Source organism: Hemiscyllium ocellatum, chromosome 1, assembly GCF_020745735.1.
Source record: "Hemiscyllium ocellatum isolate sHemOce1 chromosome 1, sHemOce1.pat.X.cur, whole genome shotgun sequence".
Lineage (NCBI taxonomy): Eukaryota > Metazoa > Chordata > Chondrichthyes > Orectolobiformes > Hemiscylliidae > Hemiscyllium > Hemiscyllium ocellatum.
This window is the reverse complement of record NC_083401.1, coordinates 50,743,037-50,768,466: the sequence shown is the minus strand read 5'-3', so window position 1 is coordinate 50,768,466 and position 25,430 is coordinate 50,743,037. Positions and strand designations below refer to the sequence as shown.

The window sequence follows — 25,430 nt, the reverse complement described above, 5'->3', positions numbered from 1 at the left end:
ATGACAGGGAGAAGGTGGGATAATGGGGTTGAAAAACCTATCAGCCATGATTGAATGGCAGAGCAGACTCACTGGGCTGAATGGCCTATTTTCTGCTCCTATATTGTCTAAGCCATTCTAAAATTATTAAATAATCAAGAGTCAACAGGATGAGAGGAAATAAATACAATAACTATCACTAGAAGAAAAAGGCAAGGGAGATTATTGGCACTAAAGACTGATACATCTTCTAGACTGATGGGACACATCCAAGGATATTGGAGGAAGTATTAGATGCACTGGTAGTAATCTTCCAAAAATCCTTAGATTCTAGGGAAGTCCCAAAGTTTCAGAAAACTGTCAATGTAGTACATTTATGTGAAGGGAATAAAACTTTAAAAAAGGTAACTATAGACCAGTTAGCGAAATGTTAAGGTCTACTTTAAAGGATGAGAGCAGAGCATGTAGAAATACATAGAACATAGAACCTAGAACAGTACAGCACAGTACAGGCCCTTCGGCCCTCGATGTTGCGCCGACCTGTCATACCAATCTGAAGCCCATCTAACCTACACTATTCCATGTACGTCCATATGCTTGTCCAATGATGACTTAAATGTACTTAAAGTTGGCGAATCTACTACCATTGCAGGCAAAGCATTCCATACCCTTGTCAGAGTAAAGAAACTACTTCTGACATCTGTCCTATATAAGACCGTAAGACTATAAGACATAGGAGTGGAAGTAAGGCCATTCGGCCCATCGAGTCCACTCTGCCATTCAATCATGGCTGATGGGCATTTCAACTCCACTTACCCACATTCTCCCTGTAGCCCTTAATTCCTTGTGACATCAAGAATTTATCAATCTCTGCCTTGAAGACATTTAGCGTCCCGGCCTCCACTGCACTCTGCCGCAATGAATTCCACAGGCCCACTACTCTCTGGCTGAAGAAATGTCTCCGCATTTCTGTTCTGAATTGACCCCCTCTAATTCTAAGGCTGTGTCCACGGGTCCTAGTCTCCTCGTCTAACGGAAACAATTTCCTAACGTCCAATCCTTTCCAAGCCATGTATTATCTTGTATGTTTTTATTAAATCTCTCCTTAATCTTCTAAACTCCAATGAATTCAATCCCAGGATCCTCAGTCATTCCTCGTATGTTATACCTACCATTCCAGGGATCATCCGTGTGAATCTCCACTGGACACGCTCCAGTGCTAGTATGTCCTTCCTGAGGTGTGGGGACCAAAACTGGACACAGTACTCTAAATGGGGCCTAACCAGAGCTTTATAAAGTCTCAGTAGAACAACAGTGCTTTTATTTTCCAACCCTCTTGAGATATCTATCACCCCTCAATTTAAAGCTCTGCTCCCTTGTGCTCGCCGTCACCATACTTGGAAAAAGGCTCTCCCTGTCCACCCTATCTAACCCTCTGATTATCTTATATGTCTCTATTAAGTCACCTCTCAACCTTCTTCTCTCTAACCGAAAACAGCCTCAGCCTTTCCTTGTAAGGCCATCCCTCCATACTAGGCAACATCCTAGCATTCTCGTCTGCACCCTTTCCAAAGCATCCACATCCTTCTTATAATGCAATGACCAGAATTGTACACAATATTCCAAATGTGGCCGCACCAGAGATTTGTACAGCTGCAGCGTAACCTCGTGGTTCCGGAACTCGATCCCTCTATTAATAAAGGCTAAAATACTGTATGACTTCTTAACAACCCTGTCAACCTGGGTGGCAACTTTCAAGGATAATGCATAATGTGATCAGACAGAGTCAGCATTGCGTCATGAAAAGATAATCAGGCCTGACAAATTTATTATAACTTCGGAGGACGTAACAAGCAAGATAGACAAAGGGGAAGCAGTGAATGAAATATATTTGGATTTTCAGAAGTCATTTGATATGGTACCACACATAGGCTTCTTATTTAATTGAAGCCCGTGCAATTGGTGGTGGTATATTAGCATGGATAGAAGAGTGGCTAATGAATAGAAAACAGAAAGTTGGGATAAGGAGACAATTTTAGGATAGCATCTGGTAATTAGTGAAGTGTCACAAGAATTAATGCTGGCAAAATTTATCAATAATTTTGATGAAGGTGAATATACAATAGCCAACTTTGTGGATGGCACAAAAATAAGGCAGTAAGTCAAGGGCTGAGGATAACTGAGGAATATAATGTGGGAAATTGTGAGGTTATGCCCTTTGGCAGGAAGAATAGAGGAACTGAATATTATTTAATTGGTGAAATACTGCAGAAACCTACATCACAGAGGGAATTCTTGTGCTTTAATCTCAAAAAATCTAGAATACAACTTCAGCAGATAAGAGGGAAGGTAAATGGAATGTTGGCCTCCGTTTCCAAGAAAATAGAGCATTAAAGTAAAACTGTACATGGCACTAGTCAGATTAAAGCTAGAACATTGTGACTGGTTTGGGCCTCTTGTCAAAGGAAAGATATTGATTTGGAAGCAGTCCAGAGAAAGAATAAGGAGAGGAGAGGTTGATGAAGTTGGGCCTGTACGCATTGGAGTTTAGAAGAATGAGTGGTGATCCTGTTAAGGATTTTGTATGTTTCAAAAGAGACTTGACAGGGTAGATGCGAAAAAGTTATTTTCACTCATGGGTGAGTTGAGGACCAGAGAATATAATCTCAGCATGAGGAATTGCTCTTTTAAGATGGAAAAAAGGAGAATCTTTTCCTCTCAGCAGGCAGTGAATTTGTGTAATTCTTTACCATGGAGGGTTGTTGAGCTTTGATCTTTAAGTATATTCAAGGCTGAGATGGACAGAGTTTTAATCAATGTAGGAATCAAGGATTCTAGCGAAAAGGGGACTTCAGGATTATCAGATTTGTTATGCTCTCATTGAATGGCAAAGCACACTTGATGGACTGAATGGCCTGTTTCTGCTTGTACATCTTATGGTATCGGTCCACCTTCATCTGATTTATGAGGTCTTCAATAGGGTAAAAAACACAATGTGTGATGGGAAATCTCTGCCTATTCTGGAGCAGTTTTTGGAGCTGATCTGCTTTACCTTTTCAGCATTTCCTTTTGGTCAAATCATGTTTGTATTCTATCTAGTCTCAATTGAAAGTATTCAGCTCATGCTGACCTTGGCGATCTATCCTCCTTTATTTAGTCTGAATTAACAGATGCTTCCCACTCCATTTCAGTGTGCATAATAATTTCCTTCTTTCTTTACAATGCTGCCCACATATCTAGCAGCCCCAAATACTCTAATGCTGATGACTCAATCCTATTTCATCTATTGAGCCTTTTTTTGCTGTCACTATCCCCTCTGAACGTAACTGAAATTACAGCATCTACCCAAACATCTACCTCACAAAGAAAAGTTAATTGGAATATAAAAAAAGTCTTCAGCCCACTTGTGCCAGGTATTCTTTCTACTCATACTCTATGGTGCTTCCTTATAAAAATAGTTCTGTGAAGATTTTATTACTTCAGTTGTCCAAAATTATATTTATTGTCCATTTCTAGTTGACCTGTGTAGATGTTAGTGTGCTGCCTTCTTCAATCACTGCAGCCTTGATGAAGTTGTTTCCACATGATATTATGTCAAGATTACTGAAATATTGAAAACTGAACCATTTTTGAATGAGATGGATAGGTAACACCACCCATATCATACTGACACATTTTTCAAAGGCCATATAAATGGATGGAAGTTCTAGCCCAAAAGGTTGAAAGGCTTTTCATTAAATGCGAAAGGGAAAGGGATTGAGAGAAAAGATACGCTCATCATTTTCACAGAGACAGGCCATGCACTTAGGAGTTCATTAATAGATGTCAATTGCTGGAAAGGACTGTTGGAATGAAGATTTGCGGACAAAGTGTTGGATGTATCTTATTAGAATTTAGGTAAACCATGGCCTGTCATTTTGTCCTGTGTCCACTATCAATCTAATGTATTTTTCACTCTTTAAACTAATAAAATAATTATGTCTGTTCATGCATAGCCTGGCTGTTTGGCTGAGTTGATAACCCATTTACTTGGATTCGAGTAGGTAAAATGATTGGACGAACACTTGTCAGATGAATGATAATGTGAGTAAATGTGAAGTTGTCTACTTTTACATGGAAAAAGAAATTCTATTTGAAGGGAAAGAATTTACAGACCTCTTCAGTGCAGAAGAGCTGGGCTCCTAGTAAATAAATCACAAGGTTAGCTTGCAGGTGCAGCAAGTGATTAAGAAGACAAATAGAATGCTGTAATTTATTGTAAAGAGAATGGAATGTACAAATAAGGAGGTTTTGTTGCAGTTACCCAGAATGTTGGTGATACCTCATCTGAAGTAATCTGTAAAGTACCTGTATTAGAAGCAGCTCAAAGAATTCACTCAACTAATTCCTAGCATGCAGAGGTTATCCATTGAGGAAAGGTTGGGTAAATTAGGCTTGCAGATAGTTGGACTTTAGAAGAATAGATAGTGATCTTGTGAAGCACATAGGATCCTGAGGGAACTTGACAGAGTGAATGCTGAGTGAATGTTTCCCTGAATTGGATACATTATAACCAGGGGACAGTTTAAAAAGTAAAGGATTTCCTGATTAAGATAGACTTGAAGAGTTTGCTTTTACCTCTGTGTCTGTGTCATTAATCTGAACTTTATCTTACCAGAGTGCAGTGTAAGATAGATCATTGGCTATTTTTAAGATTGAGTTTGACAGATTATTAATTTACATTATAATAAAATATTATAGGGAATGGATAAGAAAAAAGTTTAGGATCCTGTCCTAAACTACTTATTCTTGGTTCTATATTTTACTCTGAATATCAAAATGGTGCACAACAACTCTGATTTGATTAATGAATAATCTCTTTGTTGACAATCAACAAGTGATATCATTTTCCCCACCATGTCCCAGAAGTTAGTTGCTTATGATTTCTGCGCACTAGGATCCATTTCTGTATTTGATATCTTGGTGCGTCTTTGTAATAGTTGATCAGACTACTGTTTCTGTGTTAGAGAACACTGTTTCCTGGCTAGCAAAACTGATGTGATCCATTCAAGACCTTGCTTCATGCCCCTTTCTGATCCTGGCTTTTATCATGTAGGAAATACCTTAAATCAGGTTATGTGGTTGGGTTATTAACCCCACCCTGTTCATCCAAGACTACCACCTCGTAGTCATAAATCTACTTCAGCACGGTTTGTCTCCATATATATGCCAACAAAGATGTGATTCTGTATCTCAGTTGGATAGGAAGAAATCATTCACACATTTCATAGGCTGCCTGCTTTAGAAAGTGGCCAAATGTGTGTGTGTGTATGTGTGTCTTTCTATATGGGTTACAATGATCCCAGCTGGCTCAATAACAATGCCTTTAGTCAAAATCTTCCCTTCATAATCCCATCTTGTTACCAGCAAGAGACTGATCTTTGCCCACAAGACAGCGTCACAGATAGTTTACACTTGACGACATCCACAAAAGAATAAAAGCACGACTTTCATCACCAGTTCAACCTGTAAAAATGATTTGAGTAATCACACATGATGTTCCATAGAAAAATTGCCCGAAACGTCGAATTTCCTGTTCCTTGGATGCTGCCTAACCTGCTATGCTTTAACCAGCAACACATTTTCAGCTCTGATATGTTTCTCAACCCAGTTCTACCTTCTCCCAGTAAGCTTTGATCCCCATGCCAATCGAGAAGTTGTCTTAAGTTCCTTAGCATCCACATTGAACTCTACAGATTCACCACCTTCTGGCTGAAGAAATTCCTCTTCATCACAGGTTTCAAGGGTTGTCCTTTCACTCCGAGGTTGTCTCCTCAGGTCGTCGTGTCTCCTTGTACTGGAACCATCTTTGCTATGTCCATTCTATCCAGCCCTTTCAGAATTCTCTAAGTTTCAAACGAACTCCCCTTTCTAAACTCCATTGAGTATAGACCTAGACACTTCAACCACACCTCTTCTTGACAAACTCTTCATCACCGGGATAATTCTTCTAAACCTTCTCTGGACTCTCTCCCACGTCAACACATTGTTCAATACTGCTCTCAATATTCCAAATGTGGTCTGGTGAGAACCTTATATAGCCTCAGCAGTATAGCTCTGCTCTTGAATTCTACACTTTTTGAAATGAATGCTAACATTGCATTTGATTCTAAACCATTACATGAATCTTCATGTTAACCTTAAGAGAGTTATGAACTAGGACTCCCAAGTCCATTTGAGCTTCAGATTTCAGAAATCATTTTCCCGATTGAGAAAATAGTCTACACCTCTATTCTTCCTCTCATTGTATTCCATCTTCCACTTCTTTGCCCACTCTCTTAGCCTGTCCAAACCTTTCTGCATCCTCCTTGCTCCCTCAACCCTACCTGCCCCTCCGCCTATCTCTGTGATATCTGCACACTTAGCAGCAATGCCCTTATTCCCTTTGTCCAGACCCTTAATGTATAATATGAATAGTTGTGGTGCCAACATTAACCTCTGCAGGATTCCACTAGTCACTGGCTGCCATCCTGAAAAAAAACCCTTTAACCACCTCCGCCACCCCCCCCCCCCCCCCCCCCCTTCTGCCAGTCAGCCAGTTCTCTGTACGTGCCAGTAACTTACCTCTAACACCTTGGGGTCTTTAGTTTATTTAGCAGCTTCCTGTGCAGTATATTGTCAAAAGCCTTTTGGAAATCCAAGTGGATTATGTCCACTGGTTCTCCTTTGTCTAATTTTTTCGTTACCTCTTTAAGAATTCTACCTCCTCAAATTCTTCCCCTTGACAAAGCCTTGCTGACTCAGCCCTAATTTCCCATGTACTTACAACTACTCTGCAATTCCATCCTTATTAATGGACTTTAGAATCTTACTAACAACTGAGATCAGGCTAACTAGCCTGTAGATTCCTGTCTTGTGCTTCCTCACATTAAACACAGTTTTAACCATTTTCCAGTCCATTGGTATCCTACCTGACCCTAGTGATTCCTGAAAAATCATCACTACTACATCTACAATTTCCTCCGCTATCTCCTTCTGAAATCTGGGGTGCAGTCCATCTGGTCCAAGTTATTTATCCCCCTTCAGGCCTTTCATCTTCCCCTCTACCTTCCCCTTAGTGATAGCCACTATTCTCAGCTCCACCCCGTGACTCTTTTGAAGTTCTGGTATGCTGCTGCGAAGACTGATGCAAAGTATCTGTTCAATTCCTCCACCATTTTTAAAATCCACATTACTACTTCTCCAGCCTAATTGTCCAGCAGTCCAATGTTTACTCTTGCCTCTCTCTTACTTTTCATATTTCTAAGAAAAAGCACTCGCAAACATCTTTTATATCCCAAGCTTGCTTATCCTCAGATTTCATCTTCTCTCCCCTTATTGCTTTTGTAGTTATTCTCTGCTTATTTTCAAAGGTTTCTCAGTCCTCTGGCTTCCCGCTAATATTGAATACATTGTGTACTTTTTCTTTTGCTTTTATGCTGGCCTGACCCGCCTTGTCAGTCATGGTTGCCTCATCCTCCCCTTTGTATGTTTCTTCTTTCTTGGATGTATGTGCCTCCAGAATTACCCCCTGGAACCTCCTGCCTTTGCTGCTGCATCATGTTCCCTGCTCAGTTTCCCTTTCAATCAACTCTAGCCAGCATCCCTCATGCCTTTGTAGTTACCTTTCCATTCCATCTGATTCAATCATCTTCCTCTAAAAGCGCATTGTGAATTCTATCATATTACAGTCACTGCCCCCGAGGGGTTCTTTCACTTAAGTTCCCTAATCGATTCTGCCTCATTACCAAATCTAGAATTGCCTTTTTCCAAGAGGGCTCTATCCCAAGCTGTTACAAAACAAACAAACCTCATAGACATTCCACAAATTCCTTTTCTTGAAATTGGCTGCCAGCCTGATTTTCTCAGTCCACCTGCATACTGAGGCCCTCATGATTATTTCATCTGACAAGCTACCTTTCAGTACTCAGTCTTAATAGAAGTCAACCACATCAATGACAGTGACTACTTTAGTCATGTGACTTATGTGTCAATATAAGTTATATTTGTGAAATAAAGTTGGAGATGTTTTATACATGATCTAATTTTCCTTTAGTTATATTTTGCATATGAGCTAAGTTCTTTGCATATATCTCTGACGGCCTTCTGAAGCCGAAACAAGGTCACAGAAAATAATCAAGTTATTTGAAAAGAAAACCAAAGAACTGTGGATGATGGAAATCAGAAACAAAATCAGAAATTGCTGGAAAACTCAGTAGGTCTGGCAGGATCTGTGGAGAGGAAGCAAACTTGACATTTCAGATTCAGTGACCCTTCAGAACAGGAGTATATGAATACTTCACATTGAAGTGATTGATTCTGAGATGCATTTTCAACCACATAATGATATTATCACTAAAAGTACACCTTTTTATCTGTAACAATCCCTACTACAGCTCACCTGTTAGCAGGAACACTATCCGTGCCGTTATTACCTCCAGGTTTGATCATTGCAATGTATTCTGGCTGATCACCCACTTTTACCCTCTATAAACTTGACGAGATTCAAAAATCTGCTGCCCGTGATCCAAGTTACATCAAGTTCTGTTCACCAATTACCTAAGGACTTGCCAACCAAATTATTGGATCCCATTTAAGCAATGCCTCAATTTAAAAATACCTCCTGAAATCTCATTGCTTCTTACTTCTGTTTCCTCCTTTCAGACACTTCTAAATGCCTCTTTTTGATTTTTTTAAATCTTCAGCCCTTGTACCACCTCATGAAGTTTGGTAGCAAAGTTTATTAATAATAGTCGTGTGAAGTGCTTTGGGATGTTTTAAGCTGTGAGCATTGTTATTATAACGCAGGTTTGTTGCTCCAATATACTGAATCTTTCATAACAGTTTATAGATAGTGTAATAAATGACAATTCTGTAACCAGAAGATATATCAAATCATTTATTTACAAGCATAATGTGAGGATATGCTGTTTAAATAACAACTCTTTAATAAGAAATCTGTTTTGGTATATGTAATATGTTTTCTGGCTTGAAGGATCCATTAATTTCTCTCTTCTGACGTTGGCACAGGTTGCAAGCTTGTTCCATGAGCCAAGTATTGGCAATGCTATCCACATCGTAATGGTGCGACTCATTTTACTGGAGGAAGAGGAGGTATTATTTGAGTTGTATATTAGAAGTATGAGATTTGTGATTGCAAGTGCAGTGTATTTTTTAATCAAAGTTACTAAAATAACTAAACATAATTTTTATATAGAGGAGGCTGACAACAACTATTCACCAAAATCTGAACATTAACTGTCCCTCTTTAATTTTTAGTATCTTTGATCATTTGTTTGATTCAGTGATATTAATGTTTTATTAATGGCTGATTCTTCAACCAATATCTTGCTGAGGTGATACTGTCAGTAATGTTGCAGCTTGTTAGACTATAGACTTTTAATAAACCAGATGTTCTGCTCAGAGTTGGAAGTTTTGATCGAATTAAAACTAACCCAATAATTAGATGTCTTCTGTGCTGGAGAGTCCTGGATAGAGGAGTTGACATGGTGGTGTTATTGCTCGATGATTAATTCAGAAACTCAGCTCAGGTTCTGGAATCTGACCATGACAGATAGTGGAATTTGAATTCAACAAAAAATAATCTAGAATTAAGCATCTACTGACGAGCATGAAAGCATTGTTGTTGAAAAAAACTCATCTGGCTCACTGATGGTCTTCAGGGAAGGAACTCTGCCATCCTCCCTGGCCTACATGGGACTCCTGATCCACAGCAATGTGGTTAACTCTCAACTGGCCTCTGCAATGGCTCAAGCAAGACACTCAGTTCCAAGGTTGGCGCGGGGCGGGTAATAAATGCTGACCAGCCCGTGATGCCCAGGTCTCATAAGCGATTAAATAAAAATGCCGGGCAGGAAATCCACAAATTCAGTGTAGCAGTGTGTCACATTTTGTGATTTAAATGTCTGTAAGCAGAGCAGGCACTTGGACAGCTGCTGTGAAAGGGTAAAGATATATCAAAGAATGCCGGAAGTGTGGAAGCTGGCAATTTGGCCTATCAAGTCCAAACCGTCCCTCCGAACAGTGTCCCACCCAGACCTAACCCCCTACCATAGCCCTATAACCCTGCATTTCCTTTGGCTAATCTACCTTACCTGCACTTCCCTGGACATTTCAGGACAGTTTAACATAGCCAATCCACATCTTTGAACTGTAGGAGGAAACCAGAGCACCTGGTGGAAGTCCACGCAGACAGGGAGAGAATGTGCCAACTCCACACAGAAGTTGCCTGAGGGTGGAATCGAAACTAGGTCTCTGGCATTGACAGCTGTATGTGCTAGAGGGGTTATAGTAGCAGTTGGTGAAGGGATCTGTGCCAGCTGGGTGAGGGTGGCCAGTGGATAGGTTGGTATGATGCCGGTGGGGTAACCTGCCAGATGGATGAAGTCAGTGGTGTGCCAGGTGGGTCAGATGCCAAGAGGACCAATAGGTGTATGAGTGGTTCAGATGGGTTGGGGAAAATGGGTTTTCCCTTGGGGAGTTTTTGTATCATGCATGGACTGTCTGTACAGACAGATGGGCAAGAGCATGTCAGGTTAGATTCTTGTATGGGGAGGGTTTGTAGAAGGATGTTGGGTTTAGTTGAGCTATGGTCTGGTTGAGGTGGGTTGGTGTTCAGTAAGAGGTGTCAGGCCATTGGGCTGGATGTGTTGTGGGTAAGATGTGCTGGGTCTGGGAGGGATGAGGTGGATGTCAGAACCTTGGCATGGGTTAGGGTTTTCTGAATGGGTGCTGGTTTTGGGGGAGTTCCAGCAGATGGATGGGGATTAACATTGAAGATAAGTTTTGGCTGCAACAGATTGGGGTTTGAGGTGGGAGGGAGGATGGAATGGGTGGAAATTGAGGGCATGGGAGTGGGGTTTGACTGTCAGAAATCTGGGGTGTAGGGGGTCAGGGGAGGTTTAATTGGAATGGTGAGTTGAGAGTTCAGTTTAATAGGTACCCAGAAGTTGGGAATAGGATTTTAGTTTTCAAAATTTTACATTTCCTGTTTATCTATTAAGCCAGGTCAATTGGAACCCTCTAAAGTCTCCACCTTTAAGGAGTTTTTTCAGAGAGTACCAATACATGGGAATTCTCCATCTGAAGTTTCAACTTCCTGCACAGTTCCTAGGGACATGCAACATCAGGGCGAGCAGTGGTGGAGGGAATGAGTGTTGGCAGATGCGGTCTATTTCTCTGCATTTTTAATTGTGGACTAAAAGAAGAAACAAACTGTTTTAGAAAGCATGGATTGGTCAAAGATCATTGCAGTTTTTAAAAGCAAGTAATCTAGCAATCATTGACACTGAATCATAAAGTCCTACAGCACAGATCAAGTCTTTCAGCCCAAACTGGTCCATGCCGACCAAAATGTCCATCCATTCTCACCCTATTTTCCTGCACTTGGCCCATATCCTTCTAAACCTTTCCTATCCATGTATTTGTATAAATGCCTTTTAAATGTTGCTTATGTATCCACCTCAACCACTTCTGCTGGCAGCTCATTCCACATGCGTACCACCCTCTGTGTAAAAACTGTGCTCTTCAGGTTTCCTTTTATTCTTTCCCCTCTAACCTTAAACTGATACCCTCTAGTCCTCGATTCCCCAACCCTGGGAAAATGACTGAGTGCATTCACCCTATCCATGCCTCTCATGATCTTATACATTTCTATAAGATTCCCCCTCAGTCTTCTATGATCTAAAGAAAAAAGTTGTAGCATGTCCAACTTCTCCCTATGACTCAGACCATTGAGTCCTGGCAACATTCTTGTAAATTTCTTCTGTACCCTTTGCAGTTCAATAATATCCTTCCTATAGCAAGGTGACCAAAAGTGAACACAATGGTCCAAGTGCTGCCTCATCAACATCCTGTATAACTGCAACATAACTTTCCAAATTCTATATGCAGTGCTCTGACTGATGAAGGTCAGTGTGCCAAAAGCCTTCTTCACTGCTCTGTCTACCTGTGCTTCGACTTTCAGAGAACCATGCACCCGAACTCTGAGGTTCCTTGCAAGAGCAGCTAAGATAAGCTAGAGGAGCAGGGCAGAGACGTCGATTTCGCTGCTCGTTAGATGCTGCCTGAACTGTTGTGCTCTTCCAGCACCACTGCTCCAGAATCTGGTTTCCAGCAGCTGCAGTCATTGTTTTTACCTAGTTGATTTTAACCCTACTGCGAATCCTCTTGCAAGGATGCCTGCCTTGAATAAGTTTTACTCCTCTCTCTACAAGAATCTCAGGGAATCCCTCTCCCACTGCAACTCCCAGGTCATTTCCTCTGCCCTGCTCCTCTAGCTTATCTCTCCATGCTTCCAGCTCACTGCCTTTATTCCTGATGAAGGGCTTTTGCCCGAAACATCAATTTCACTGCTCGTTGGATGCTGCCTGAACTGCTGTGCTCTTCCAGCACCACTGATCCAGAATCCTTCCATAATTGCCCTTTGCTCCCTACCATCAAGCCAACTGTGTATTCAATTTATCAGCTTCCTCTGGATTCCATGCAATCCAACCTACCAGAGCAACCTACCAGGTGGAACCTTATCAAAGGCTTTACTGAAATCCATATGGGAGCCATTTATGTCTACCACCTTGCCCTCGTCAACCTTCCTGATGACTTCATCAAAGAACAGTAAACAAATTTGTGAGGCATGATATCCCATTCAAAAGCCATGCTAACTGTCTTTCCCCTGTCAAATCCTGTCTTTCCAAATGCATGTACATTTTAACCCTCAGAATCTTCTCAAGTAACTTACCCTCCACAGGTGTTAAGCTTACTGGCCCATATGTCCCAAGGTTTTCCTTACAACCCTTCTTGAATAGTAACACAACATTCACTACCCTCCAGTCTTCAAGGATTTTGCCTGTGGCTTATGGGTCCTATTCTGTCCCTAGTTATTCTTTTTCCTTTAATATAGTTAAAGAACGTCTTTGGATTCACCCTAATCTTTTCAGCCAAGGCTATCTCATGCCCTCTTTTCACCTCCTTATTTCCTTCTTCAGTAAACTCCTGTATCCCCTATATACTCCAGGGATTCCTTTGATCCTACCTAAGCCATTCCTCCTTCTTTTTTCTGGTCAAAGACTCAATATTTCTTGTCATCCAAGGCTCCCTATTCCAGCTAACCTCGCCTTTCACCCTCTGAGAAACATATAGACCTTGAACTCCAGCTATCTCCCTTTTTAAAGGCCTCCCGCTTGCCTAAAAGCAAACTACTCAAATCAACTGCTGCAAGCTCATCTAATTCCACAGAATTCTCCTTGCCCCAGTTAAGAACTTGAACCTGTGGACTAGCTTTGTTCGTCTCCAGAACTATTTTGAAATTAATGGAACTATGGTCACAGGTCCCAAATTGCTCCTGTATTGTCACCTCAGTCACCTGTCCTGCCCTATTTCTCAAGAGTAGGTTGGATTTTGCCCCTTCCCAGATAGGACCCTCTATATACTGCTTGACCAAACTTTCCTGAACACACTTAACAAATACCACCCCATCTAACCCCTTAAAGCTCTGGCAGTCTCAGTCTATGTTAGGAAAATTGAAATCCCCGACTATGACAACCCTATTGCTCCTGCAAGTCTCCCCAACCTCCCTGGATATTTGTTGTTTTAATTCCCGTTGACTATTTGGGGGCCTATAGTACAACCTCAACAGCATCACCATCCCCTTCTTATTTCTTAGCTTCACCCACAAAGCCTCACCAGATAATCCTTCAGTTATTTCATCACAATTTACATGGTTGGTAGTTTGAGAAGTAGTTGAAATGTGGTTTGCAAATGAACTGGAGCAAAGGAGTTTGCACAAACAGAGATGCAGCTGTCAAAAATCACTGATTAGTTTGTCGATGAATGCCAGTTGTGGACGGCAAAGGCCTTTTGCTTGCCAACAACTGAGTGATTGGTTAAAAATCTTGAAGCTGTGAAGTTAGGGAAATGTCATCTTATGTCCACTAGCTCTGAAACACACACTTCTGTGCAGTAACACTTACATTAACCATGAAGAAAATTATCCCTTAAGATCCTTAGTTGTTTTACACCCAAGTGCTTATGCCTTCATCAGATTGGGTGGAGATGAATGTACCGTTAAATGTTTCAGCACTGTTAGCTTATGCAATGAAATCTAACTGAGGCAACATTACCTGGGTTGGCAGGACTTCAACAGCACTCCAGAATTATGTGAAAGTGAAAGGCAACCAGGGCATACATTAAAAGAAATGGCCTTACACTAAATTAAAACTGGTTTGGTCATTGATATTATTGCTTATTATTCACAGGACTACTGATCAGGAAAATGTAGTCAGCAAAAATATCAATATAATTTAAATTATCATGTACAATGCAGATCTAGTTCAGTCTTAATAAATATACACTATCATTGGAGAATGATTAGCTTGTTAAAAGCTACTAATTAATTAAGTTCAACAATATTCAAATGCCAAAAGAATTATCTTAGCCAAAATCTGCTCCCCCTATTCAGTGATAAATTGTAAGTCAAGGACTTATGCAACAACTATCAAATTATATCAAGCTTTTTCGACTGAAAATGCGCCAGGCATTAGGGATTTTAAATATTCCTGTCTGGAAGCAAAATTGTATACCATGGAAACCTTTGAAGTCCAAACATACATGCTGCATGGATTAGTGCTGAGCCAGCAACTGTGTACTATATATATAATTTCATGACTAGAAGGCAGGAAACAAGAACATTGCAATCAGATTTGCAAATGACAAAACAATAGATAGAAAGGCCAGTTGTGAGGGGATATAAACATTGCATTATAGAGTGATAGAATCCCTTCAGTCTGGAAGCAGGCCATTTGGTTGTCGACTCCATACTGACCCTCTGAAGAGCATCCCATCCAGATCCACCCCCCTACTCTGTCCCTGTCACTCAGCATTTCCCGTAGCTAATCTAGAGCATAAAAGTATAGATTGATTGAGTGAGCAAAAAGTTGGCAAATGGAATACAGTGTGGGAAAATGTGAAGTTGTTTATTTTGGAAGGGAAACCAAGGCAATAAGAAATTATTTAAATGGAGAAAATAGAATGCTGCAACACAAAAGGACTTTGGGGTACTTGTGTGCATGAAACACAGAAATGTCAGCACACAGATGCAGCAGGTGACCAGGAAGGTGAATGGAATGTTGACCCTTATTTCAAGCAATTTGGAATATAAGAAGAGGGAAATCTTACTACAACTGTGCCAGTTGCTGGTGAGACTAAATCTGGAGTCCTATGAGCAGCTTTGGTCCACTTATTTAAGGAAAGATATCATTTCATTTGTGTCATTTCCAAGCAGGTTCATTAGGATGATCCCTGGTATAGAGGGATTGTCTTGTGAGAAAACACTTGGGACTCTACTAACTGGAGTTTTCAGGAATGATTGAAACATAAAAGATTTGTAAGGAGTTTGACGGAGTAAATACTGAATGTTTCACCTTATGAGAGAACTGAGGACCTGAGGGCATATTCTCATAATTTAAAACAGAGATAAAGAATTTCTTCTCTCAGAGGGTTGAGAGTCCTTGGAACTCCTTGCTACAGAGAGCTGTGGGAGCAGAGCCTTTGTGTATATTTATGCTGAGATAGATTCTTGAACAGTGCACATGTCACAGGATAATGGGAAAGGGCAGGAGAGTAGATCTGGGGCATGTCAGATTAGCCATGATCCTACTGAATGACAGACAGGCTCCAGGGACTGAATTATCTACTGCTGTGTATCTAATTCTTATGCTCTTATCTTCCTTATCCTACACTGTTGTTGCGGACAGGGGCGGGGGGTTTTCTATGGTTCCAGTGCTACAAGCAGCTTTCTGATACCTCACCCAGTTGTCAGAGTTATTATTCAGATGAATAACTTTGAAACTGAATTATCTATTCAAACTGAAATGAAACAAAAAATATATCAGATCCAAAGAAACAAATGATAAGACTGTCTTTTTGGTTAGAATACTTCTGTTAGAATTATATTGGTCTCTTTATGCCATAGTTATGGCATAGAAGTCTAGTTATGCCATAGAAATTTTCTCTTAATTGGTCGATTATGGCCTTAAATTTTGTAAAGGTTGAGGGAGTCTCTGGCTTAGCAAAAGAGATGTTGGAGACCAATTCTGGAAAATCCTATCCTTGAATTCTACAGCCATTATTCTTGCTGAAGGAATGGTGGAGAATGGAGGTAGGTTGTAGTTTGTACAGCCTTGGTTTAGGAAGGCAGCTGTACGTATTAAAATGTAGCTTCTATCAAACAGATCAAATTTTTGTAAGTAGGATATAAAAAATATGACTTTTGAGGATAAACTCGAAAGTGGCTACAGTTCTTAAGAAAGACAGGATACTGTTTTGAAGGTGCAAGGTGTCCCATTGGTTAGGTTCAAGGTAATCTCTGGAAGAGGCCAAGTTCTTTTAAGTTTGTAATACTGGACATGAATATATGTTAAAAAGCGAATGAACTCATCGACACGGTCAAACTTATTGGAGTTTTCAAGCTGTCAAGGGAATTAAATATCCTGAAAGTATTGAATAAAGAAGTGTAAAATAAAGTTAGTGTAAACTATTTCACTGTGTATGTTTGTAGAGCCTACAGGCTGACTTCATAGGATTTGCGTTGCATGGTTATTTCCATAACCTTCCATTATCTCAATGAGATGTTTATTGGTTTACATTTTGATTGACAACACTACTTCTTAAAAGGTATTTGAATTAGGGTTATAAATAAAATTGCTAAAATATAATGAGCCAGATTTTTATCAATGAAGGAGCATATTTTTAAAACAAAATAGCGAATTCATTGACATACATGTAAAAATATGATTTTGTTTTGTCTTAGCATGAGTTCTGAGGTCTTCCCTTGGGTGAGTTAGCATTGGCTAGGGTAAGGGCAAAGAGTGGTAGGTAGGATCATAGGTTGGATTGAGTTGACACTAAGTTGGCACAGAGACAAGATGTATGGAGCAGATAAAGGGGTGGATGATTTGATGACAGGTGGGTAGACATGCATAGATTGGCCTGGAGGTTATGATGGGTCATGGGAGGTGGGGGCATCAGGTGACCAGGCAATGGGATAAGGAGGTGTGGGCTGGACAACGGTTTTGTTTTGCTCTTTATTTCATTGCTGAGAGAAATGGTCAAATCACTGAGGCAGCCTTCCCCACAGCTTGCCTCCCCTCTCTGGTTGTAATGAACTTTTTACATTGCAGTGGACTTGACCTCAGTTGCTAACCTTCATTTCCCATTGAGATGAAGATCTTACAGTCCAGAAACCTTTCATCCTCATTGTGCTAGAGAATGTGGGCGTTTTCCCAACTATGCATCCTTGAATAGGAATGCAAATTCTTCCCCATATTTTTTCTTCCTTTTAGTTCAATGTCCTGTGTTTCTCTGGAATTAACTGGGATTTCCCAGATTGCTATGATTTGTAGACTATTCTTTTCATCCCTATTTATAAAGAGTGCTTACATCTCAATCTGCATTTTGAAGAAAAGGACCAACCTCAGTCCCTGTAAAGTTCTTGTCTCTGTGTATCTGCACTTGTACCATCCCCATATTGGCTTCTTACAAGAAAAGCTTGACTATCAGAAATCCTAGTTTGAGCTCAATTGTGCGTGAAACATTGGCCCTCATTTTTATTCTCTCAGTGTACTGAGCAGAACTATTGCAACTATTGCCCAATGTTGTGGATGGGATGACGAAGCATTTTATTGACCAAACTCAGTTATATTCAGTTGGTAAGTTGTGTGTTTGAGTACCAACAACGCTGTCACTTTTTAGACTGAGTTTGAAATCTTTCAGGCCAGCCATAAAGCGTGATCCAGCAGTAGAGGGCTAAAGAGGACAGCAGGATTCATCAGGGATTGGATGTAGATCATTAACAAAGGGCAACAAGGTTATGATCTTGAAGCAGGGACAATGAAGAAGGTAGTTCTAAAACTGGAAAATAAACTAAATTTTGTTCTTGTTGGATCTCTTAAAGTGATACCTGTTTGTTGCTTATGTAGTGTTTTACCCCATGTTAAAGCCTAGCAAACAGGTATGGAAATGCAAAATAAAGATATCAAGGTTTTTGGTTGATCTCCAATGAAGTGATGGGAGCTCCCAGAGGAAACATCCAGGAGTCTCACAAAGCTATGTCAATCAAGTGATTTATTTTGCATTTCCAGACTGGTTTGCTAGGTTTTAACATGGGATAAAACAATACATAAGCAACAAAACATGTATCACTTTAAGAGCTCCGACAAGAACAAAATTTAATTTACTTCACAGTTTTAGGACTACCTTCTTCACAAATGCATGAACAAGAAGGGAACAGAATGATACAGATCCTATAAGTGAAGACAGTTTTAGTATGGAAGGGCAAAACATGCCATCACAGGCTTGGAGAGCCAAAGAGCTTGTTCCTGTGCAGTATTGTTCTTTGGTCTTTGAAGGAATTGAATGCAAAATCTCCAGATTTGCAGACGACACTAAGCTGGGTGGCACTGTGTGCTGTGAGGAGGATGCTAAGAGGCTGCAGGGTGACTTGGACTGACTGGCTGAGTGGGGAAATACTTGGCAAATGCAATATAATGTGGATAAAAGTGAGGTTATCCACTTCGGTCATAAAAACAGGAAGGCAGATTCTTGCCTGAATGTTGGCAGTTTAGGACAAAGTGAGGCGCAACAAGACCTGAGTGTCATGGTGGAACGGTCACTGAAGGTTGGCATGCAGGTGCAGCAGGTGGTGAGGAAAGCTAATGGCATCCACTCCTTTATAGTGAGCGGATTTGAGTATTGGAGTAAGGATGTTTTGCTGCAGTTATACAGGGTCTTAGTGAGGCCTCACCTTGAGTATTGTATGCAGTTTTGGTCTCATAATCTGAGGAAGGACATTGAGGGAATCCAGCAAAGGTTCACCAGACTGATTCCCAAGATGGCAGGACTGACATATGAGGAAACACTAGACCAACTGGGCTTGTACTCAGTGGAATTTAGAAGAATAGGGGGATCTCATCGAAACATATAAAATCCTGATGGGACTGGACAGGCTAGATGCGGGAAGAATATTCCCGATGTTGGAGAAGTCCAGAACTAGGGGGCGACATTCTAAGAATAAGGGGTAAGCCATTCAGGACTGAGATGAGGAAGAATTTCTTCACGCAGAGAGTTGTGAACCTGTGGAATTCTCTCATTAGATATACTCAAAAGGGTACTGGTCATGGCCCTTGCAGCTAAAGGGATCAAGGAGTATGGAGAGAAAATGAATGGGAGACTGATATTGCATGATCAGCTATGGTCATATTGAATGATGGTGCAGGGTTGAAGGGCTGTGGCCTACTCCTGCACCTATTTTCTGTGCTTCTATGTTTCTCTGGTCATAGTCCATCCTATAGTGTTCATTTAAACATATTGTAATATGCGGCAAAACAAAGCCATGTCTAACAGTTTTGCTTCTGATATAACATTGTTCAAACCTTTTACAGAAAGAATTAAAAATCATTCATCACGCTGACCATACTCTTTCCAGTTTCTGCAAGTGGCAAAGAAATGTGAATCCTAAAAGCGACTCCTCGCCACATCACCATGACATTGCTGTATTGTTGACTAGGTCAGTTTGATTTTAAAAATGTGAAGAATGAGCAATTGGATATATTCTAAGAAAATATGAAGTAACACAGCTGATCTTTAAAAGACAAATAGTTTTTTATGATAGCCTGAGAATTGGCATGATTGAATATGGATGCAGATAATAGAGCATTTATCACAATGCATACTTGCTACCTGCGGGTTGTCTTGATAGACGTAAAGTCTTGGAAATTGATTCCATTATCTTAACTGCCTTAAGGCTGAGATAGCTAATAGTCTTTAAGATGTGGTGAGCATGAAATATTTTCCCAGAATGTGGGTTAGCATTTTGGATGAGTTAATCAGGCTTGGTTTTCACCTGCTCTGTAGGCTGGGCAATGTTTGGCCAGCATTTCCAGACTGGAGGAAACCTGAGAAGTGCACAAAGGTCAGATCAGCCTCGGGACAAGGTAGGGGTTGGCAGATTTAAAACACAGAAGAGGAGGAATTACTTCTCTCAAAGAGTCACTATTCCAGACTGTGATGGACACTGTGGCAATTAATTCATTTCAGGAGGAAATGGACCAATGTTTAATTAGTAACAGGGGAAAGGGAGTAGAACACAGGCAGGAGATTTTGAGGCAGCATGAGATTAGCCATGATCGTATTAAATGGTGGAGTAGGCTAGAGGGGCTGAATTTCCTACACGTATGCCTAGTTCATATGTTCTTACGTTCTAAATGCTTTCACTGCATTCCTTGTAGACCAGGAAGAGGAGAAGTTTTTTTTTCTTCTGGACACCCACCACAAACTTCTCTCTCATCAATAATGCCCCCTAATGCACTCATTGTTGTCTGCTTCTTGACCCTCTGTCGAGACTGAATTCCCAGTTTGAAATCAAACTCATTCATTTCTGTGGCACGCTGAAAAGTCCTTCTTGCCCAGTCAGGAGCACATCGCACTATTTTCTGGGCAAGGAACGTGTCAATAATGAAACATACTGTTTGAAAATAAAATTCCATACTGGGAGCATGCAGAGCCTGAGTCCCATATACTATCTTGCACCCTCATCCCACACATTGTCCCTAACACCAAGTTCCCTTTGAAATAACTCCACACAGGTCGCTATCCTGTCACCAAATTACCCATTATTTATATGCAGAGAGTACTTGCTTCCTCAAAGCCAGCTTCCTCAGAGCTAGCTCTCAGAGTGAACAGGGGCATTTTAATTTATCTATGTCAGCCCGGGCTCCCTGATTGGACCAGATTAACAGCCCCAAACAGGGAACTTATATTCTATGAGGTCCACCTGGCTGATCTCGTTAGAATCCAGCATGTCTGAATGTTTAAAAGAAGAATCCTCCTTCCCATGCTTTACGTAAATGTAAGTAATTACTTTGGATAAAAATATTTCTATTCTTGTGCAATGGGGATCCAGAGTCAACTGTTATGGAGTTTTGCAGCTGTGTTTCTTTGGCATATGTGTCTTTTGCTTACTGAGATGCACATTCTTTGATATCTTTAATAAAACATCAGAAAGTGTTCCTTTAAGATTGAAATGTTTTTGCAATTGTTTTGAACGTGCTGTACCTGCTGCTAATAAAAATATTTGGGCAGCTTCAAACTTTAACATGCAAATGATGGATTTAAAAAAGGAATAAGTTTTGCGCATTTCAGTAGGCACCTATTTAAGATGATTTCTGCTAGAGTATGTTTTGTAAATTTTTTTACTAGTTACTAATGATATTGGCTGGATATTGTATAATATTCATGTAGAAAGTGGCATTAATAGCAGCATGTCTCTTAATCTCTGTCAACCCAGCAGTCTCAGGATGCTTTATGTTAAAATGTCTAAATTAATCTAAATGCTGTTTAATTGCAGGATGGATCTCTGTGCTGGAATGAATCGTCCCTGTGAGACATTAGGTCTGTCACATGTGTCAGGAATGTGTCAACCGCTTCGAAATTGCAACATTAATGAGGATTCTGGCTTACCAGTGGCATATACCATTGCACATGAGATTGGTCACAGGTATCTCAGTGTTTATAAGCAGAGAGAATAGTTCATTTCCACAGGTTAGGAAACTGTGCCTGCTATTAACTGATCCCATTACAGCAGTGATTGAGATGCTACACTTGACCTTTGTGGTCAAGAAGAATTAAAATCCAAGGTTTTCACATGTGTTTGTCAGCCAGTGATTTGCTGTTGGAAAACAGAAGCACACTAGACAGAAACAATTCTGGTACATAAATAATTTTCCAACAATCTTGCATAAGATAGAAGTAGAGAGGATGTTTTCACTGGTAGGTGAAACTAGGACAAGAGGGCATAGCCTCAAGATTAGGGGGAGCAGATTTAGGAGTGAATGGTGAAGGGACTTCTTCACCCAGAGGGTTGTAAATCTCAGGAATTCCTTGTCCAGTGAAGTAGTTGTCACTACTTCAGTAAATGTTTTTATATCTAAGATAGATTTTTTTGAACAATAAAGGAATTAAGTGATGCAGTGAGAGTGTAAGTAAGTCGAGCTGAGTCCACAAAAAGATCAGCCATGATCTGATTGAATGGCGGAGCAGGCTCAAAGGGCCAAATGGCCTACTCCTGCTCTGAGTTCTTATGTTCTTATGCATGAGAATTGGAAATCAATCTCTACCTGTGAAACCGTGCTCCAGCCAGAGAGCTGGAGTAAAGGAGAGAAAAGCGTGTGAAATATGCGAAAGCCAGGTTAATTAATTTCAATTGTTGTGGGCTAATATTTTTTAGATTGCCATTTGGGTGATATATTATGAATTGGAAAACTGATAGATCAAGTAAACTTAAGACCAAAGTAAAATATAAATTCATGAAATCAAGTGTTCTCTTTGACAGAATGTGTTGTATCAGTGGGCTGCAGGTTCTGCATTTGAATCCTTTAATTGGCGTTGCCTTCACGTAATTTCCTGTGTGAACATTATATTGTGAGAGCCTTTCAGTAGTAAATAATTTTGAAATAATAGCAATGACTCCATTGGAATTAGCAGTTTTATGAAGGGTAAAATGTATTTGACTAATTTGCTAGTCATTAAAGGTGTAACATGCAAAGTGGATAATAGAATACCTGTAGATGTAGTATATCTGGACTTTCTGAAGGCATTTGATAGATTGCTGCACTATAATTAATACACAAGGTAAGAACACATGAGGTCAGGGGTAACAAATTGGCTTGGATGGAGAATTGAGATAAATGCATCTGTCTGTAATTGGCAAGCTATAAGTAGTGGGGTGCCACAGGGTTCGGTCCCCATGCCCAACTGTTAACAATCCGTATTAATAACTCGAATGAGGGATAGAATGGGGTATAGCTAAATTTGCAAATCAGACTAAAATAGCTATCAAAGTAAATAGACGTAGAGCATATATATCCTTTTGTGGGGCAGTCTAGAACAAGAGGTCATATTTTAGGCTGAGAGGTGGCAGATTTAAAGCAGACACAGAGAATTACTTCTCAAAGGGTCACGAAGCTGTGGAATTCACTATCCAGAGTGCGGTGGATGCTCAGACATTGCATAAGGAGGAGATAGATTTATCATTAATAATGTGTTAAAGAACGGAGTTGAGGCTGAGATGATATCTGCCATGATTGTATTACATGGTGGAGCAGGCTCAAGGGGCAGCATTGCTTACTCCTGCTCCTAGTTCTCATTTTTTCAATTCTTATAATCATTAAGTACTCACAATCTGTTACATTTTTTTGAAATGTCATCTCAGGCAGTTCTGTCACTGTCCCTTCTTCAGAAAACAAAATGCTGTTTTTTAAATATTTTCTTCTCTTTGTGGTACTTATTTTGTAACACTTTCAAATCTTTCTTGGGTTCTAACATGTCCTTGCAGTGCTCCTTGAGATGGGATGGACAAATGATTTGTTCTTAGGTGTCACAATGTCCCTCCTCTTAATCTGAATTTATATAGGCAAAAAAAAATCACCATAGTATGTGAGTAATAAATCCATTCATTGCACACAGTTTTCACAATGATATTTCAATTGTGATTTTCTAAATGAAATTTTGTAGCTGGCCGAGGGATTACAGTTTTGATAACGCTGTAACCGTTGGATATATGCCTCTTAAACTATTCATCAGAATTGAAATGTGCAACATTTATTTCAAAAGTTATGCATAAAATGTGAAGTATAATAGAATAGAAATGCACTGCTTGCTAGTGATGTGGCTGATGATGTACAATTATTATTGTTATTACAGTTTTGGCATCCAGCATGATGGACAGGGTAATGATTGTGAACCCTTTGAGAAGAATCACTTTATCATGTCTCGGCAGTTACAATATGATCAGTCTCCTCTCATATGGTCTCACTGCAGCAAAGATTACATCACACGTTTTCTGGAGTGAGTCATTTATTTAATTTATGCCGTTGTGTAGTCTGAATTGAATCATTTTCATTTTCAGTTCACTTTGCAAATGGCCATATTTGAAAATTGTTCTGTGTTGTGGCATGACATTGGATGTTGTACAGGGTGAAAACAAGGAGGACGAAGTAATAAAGCCACAGAGTTTCTTAGAATTGTTTGACTAAATCAGATGGTTTGTACATGGAAGGACCAGAGCATGATGAGTTAATTGATGCTGACTCTTGGGGATGGTGCAAGTTAGGACAATTAATCAGTTAACAGTAGTTCATGTTCCATTTCAATTTTAGCTCAAGATAGCCATCAAAGGTGATGCTAGGAATAGCATATGTTTAAAAGATTTAATTTTTAAAAACAAGTGGCTTACTATTTTGGAGGGATGAAATTTGGTGCAGCCCTCACAAGGAGATTAAATATTTTAACGTTAGTTTTAGATTTTACACAGATTGCTTGGCTAACAAGATGGAAAGAAATGAAGAGGCGCAGAATGGAATAGATGCAGTAAAATGGGTATGAACAGGGTTTTTCTCACAAGAGGTTCTTCTTGAGACTTATGACAAACAAAATAAGAAATTAACTAGGAAGAACTGGATATATTACCAGAACAAGGGAGTGAGGTATTCACAGTCAAGGGATGCTAAATGGAAGTATTACCTTTGTGAATAAAGATTCTCCAGGGGGCTGTGACATATGTTGGGTGGTTCTTGCAGAAGGATATAACTTTAAGAATGATGTTTTGCTATGGGAAAATTCTAGTGAGTGTGAGGTTACCTCAGATTACAATGGGATCTTGATCAGATGGGCCAATGGGCTGAGGAGTGGCAGATGGAGTTTAATTCAGATAAATGTGAGGTGCTGCAATTTGGGAAAGCAAATCTTAGCACGACTTATATACTTAATGGTAAGGTCCTAGGAAGCGTTGCTGAGCAAAGGGACCTTGGAGTGCAGGTTCATAGCTCCTTCAAAGTGGAGTCTCAGGTAGATAGGATAGTGAAGAAGGCGTTTGGTATGCTTTCCTTTATTGGTCAGAGTATTGAGTATAGGAGTTGGGATGTCATGTAGGAGCTGCACAGGGGATTGGTTAGGCCAGTTTTGGTATATTGTGTGCAATTCTGGTCTCCTTCCTACCAGAAGGATGTTGTGAAACTTGGAAAGGTTCAGAAAAGATTAACAAAGATGTTGCTGGGTTGGAGGATTTGAACTATACGGAAAGGTTGGATACGTTAGGGCTGTTTTCCCTGGAGCATTGGAGGCTGAAGGGTGACCTTATAGAGGTTTATAAAATCACAAGAGGCATGGTTGGAGTAAATAGACAAGGTATTTTCCCTGGGATGAGGGAGACCAGAGCTAGAGGGGCATGGGTTTAGGGTGAGGGGGGAAACGTTTCACACAGAGGGTGATGTGTGTATGAAATGAGCTGCCAGAGGAAGTGTTGGAGGCTGGTACAATTACAGCATTTAAAAGTCATCTGGATGCGTATATGAATAGGAAGGGTT

General features: G+C 40.2%; 1 protein-coding gene across 2 annotated transcripts in view; it reads left to right on the top strand.

Annotated features, from left to right (window-relative positions):
* LOC132834687 (A disintegrin and metalloproteinase with thrombospondin motifs 12-like) overlaps positions 1–25,430 on the top strand; it is a 547,736-nt gene that overhangs the window by 227,827 nt on the left and 294,479 nt on the right. For both annotated transcript variants that reach the window (XM_060853764.1, XM_060853682.1), the window contains exons 5-8: positions 9,028–9,111; positions 19,452–19,576; positions 21,416–21,565; positions 23,770–23,913. In XM_060853764.1, the coding sequence (XP_060709747.1) occupies positions 9,028–9,111; positions 19,452–19,576; positions 21,416–21,565; positions 23,770–23,913 (503 nt within the window). The remainder of the gene's footprint in view (positions 1–9,027; positions 9,112–19,451; positions 19,577–21,415; positions 21,566–23,769; positions 23,914–25,430) is intronic.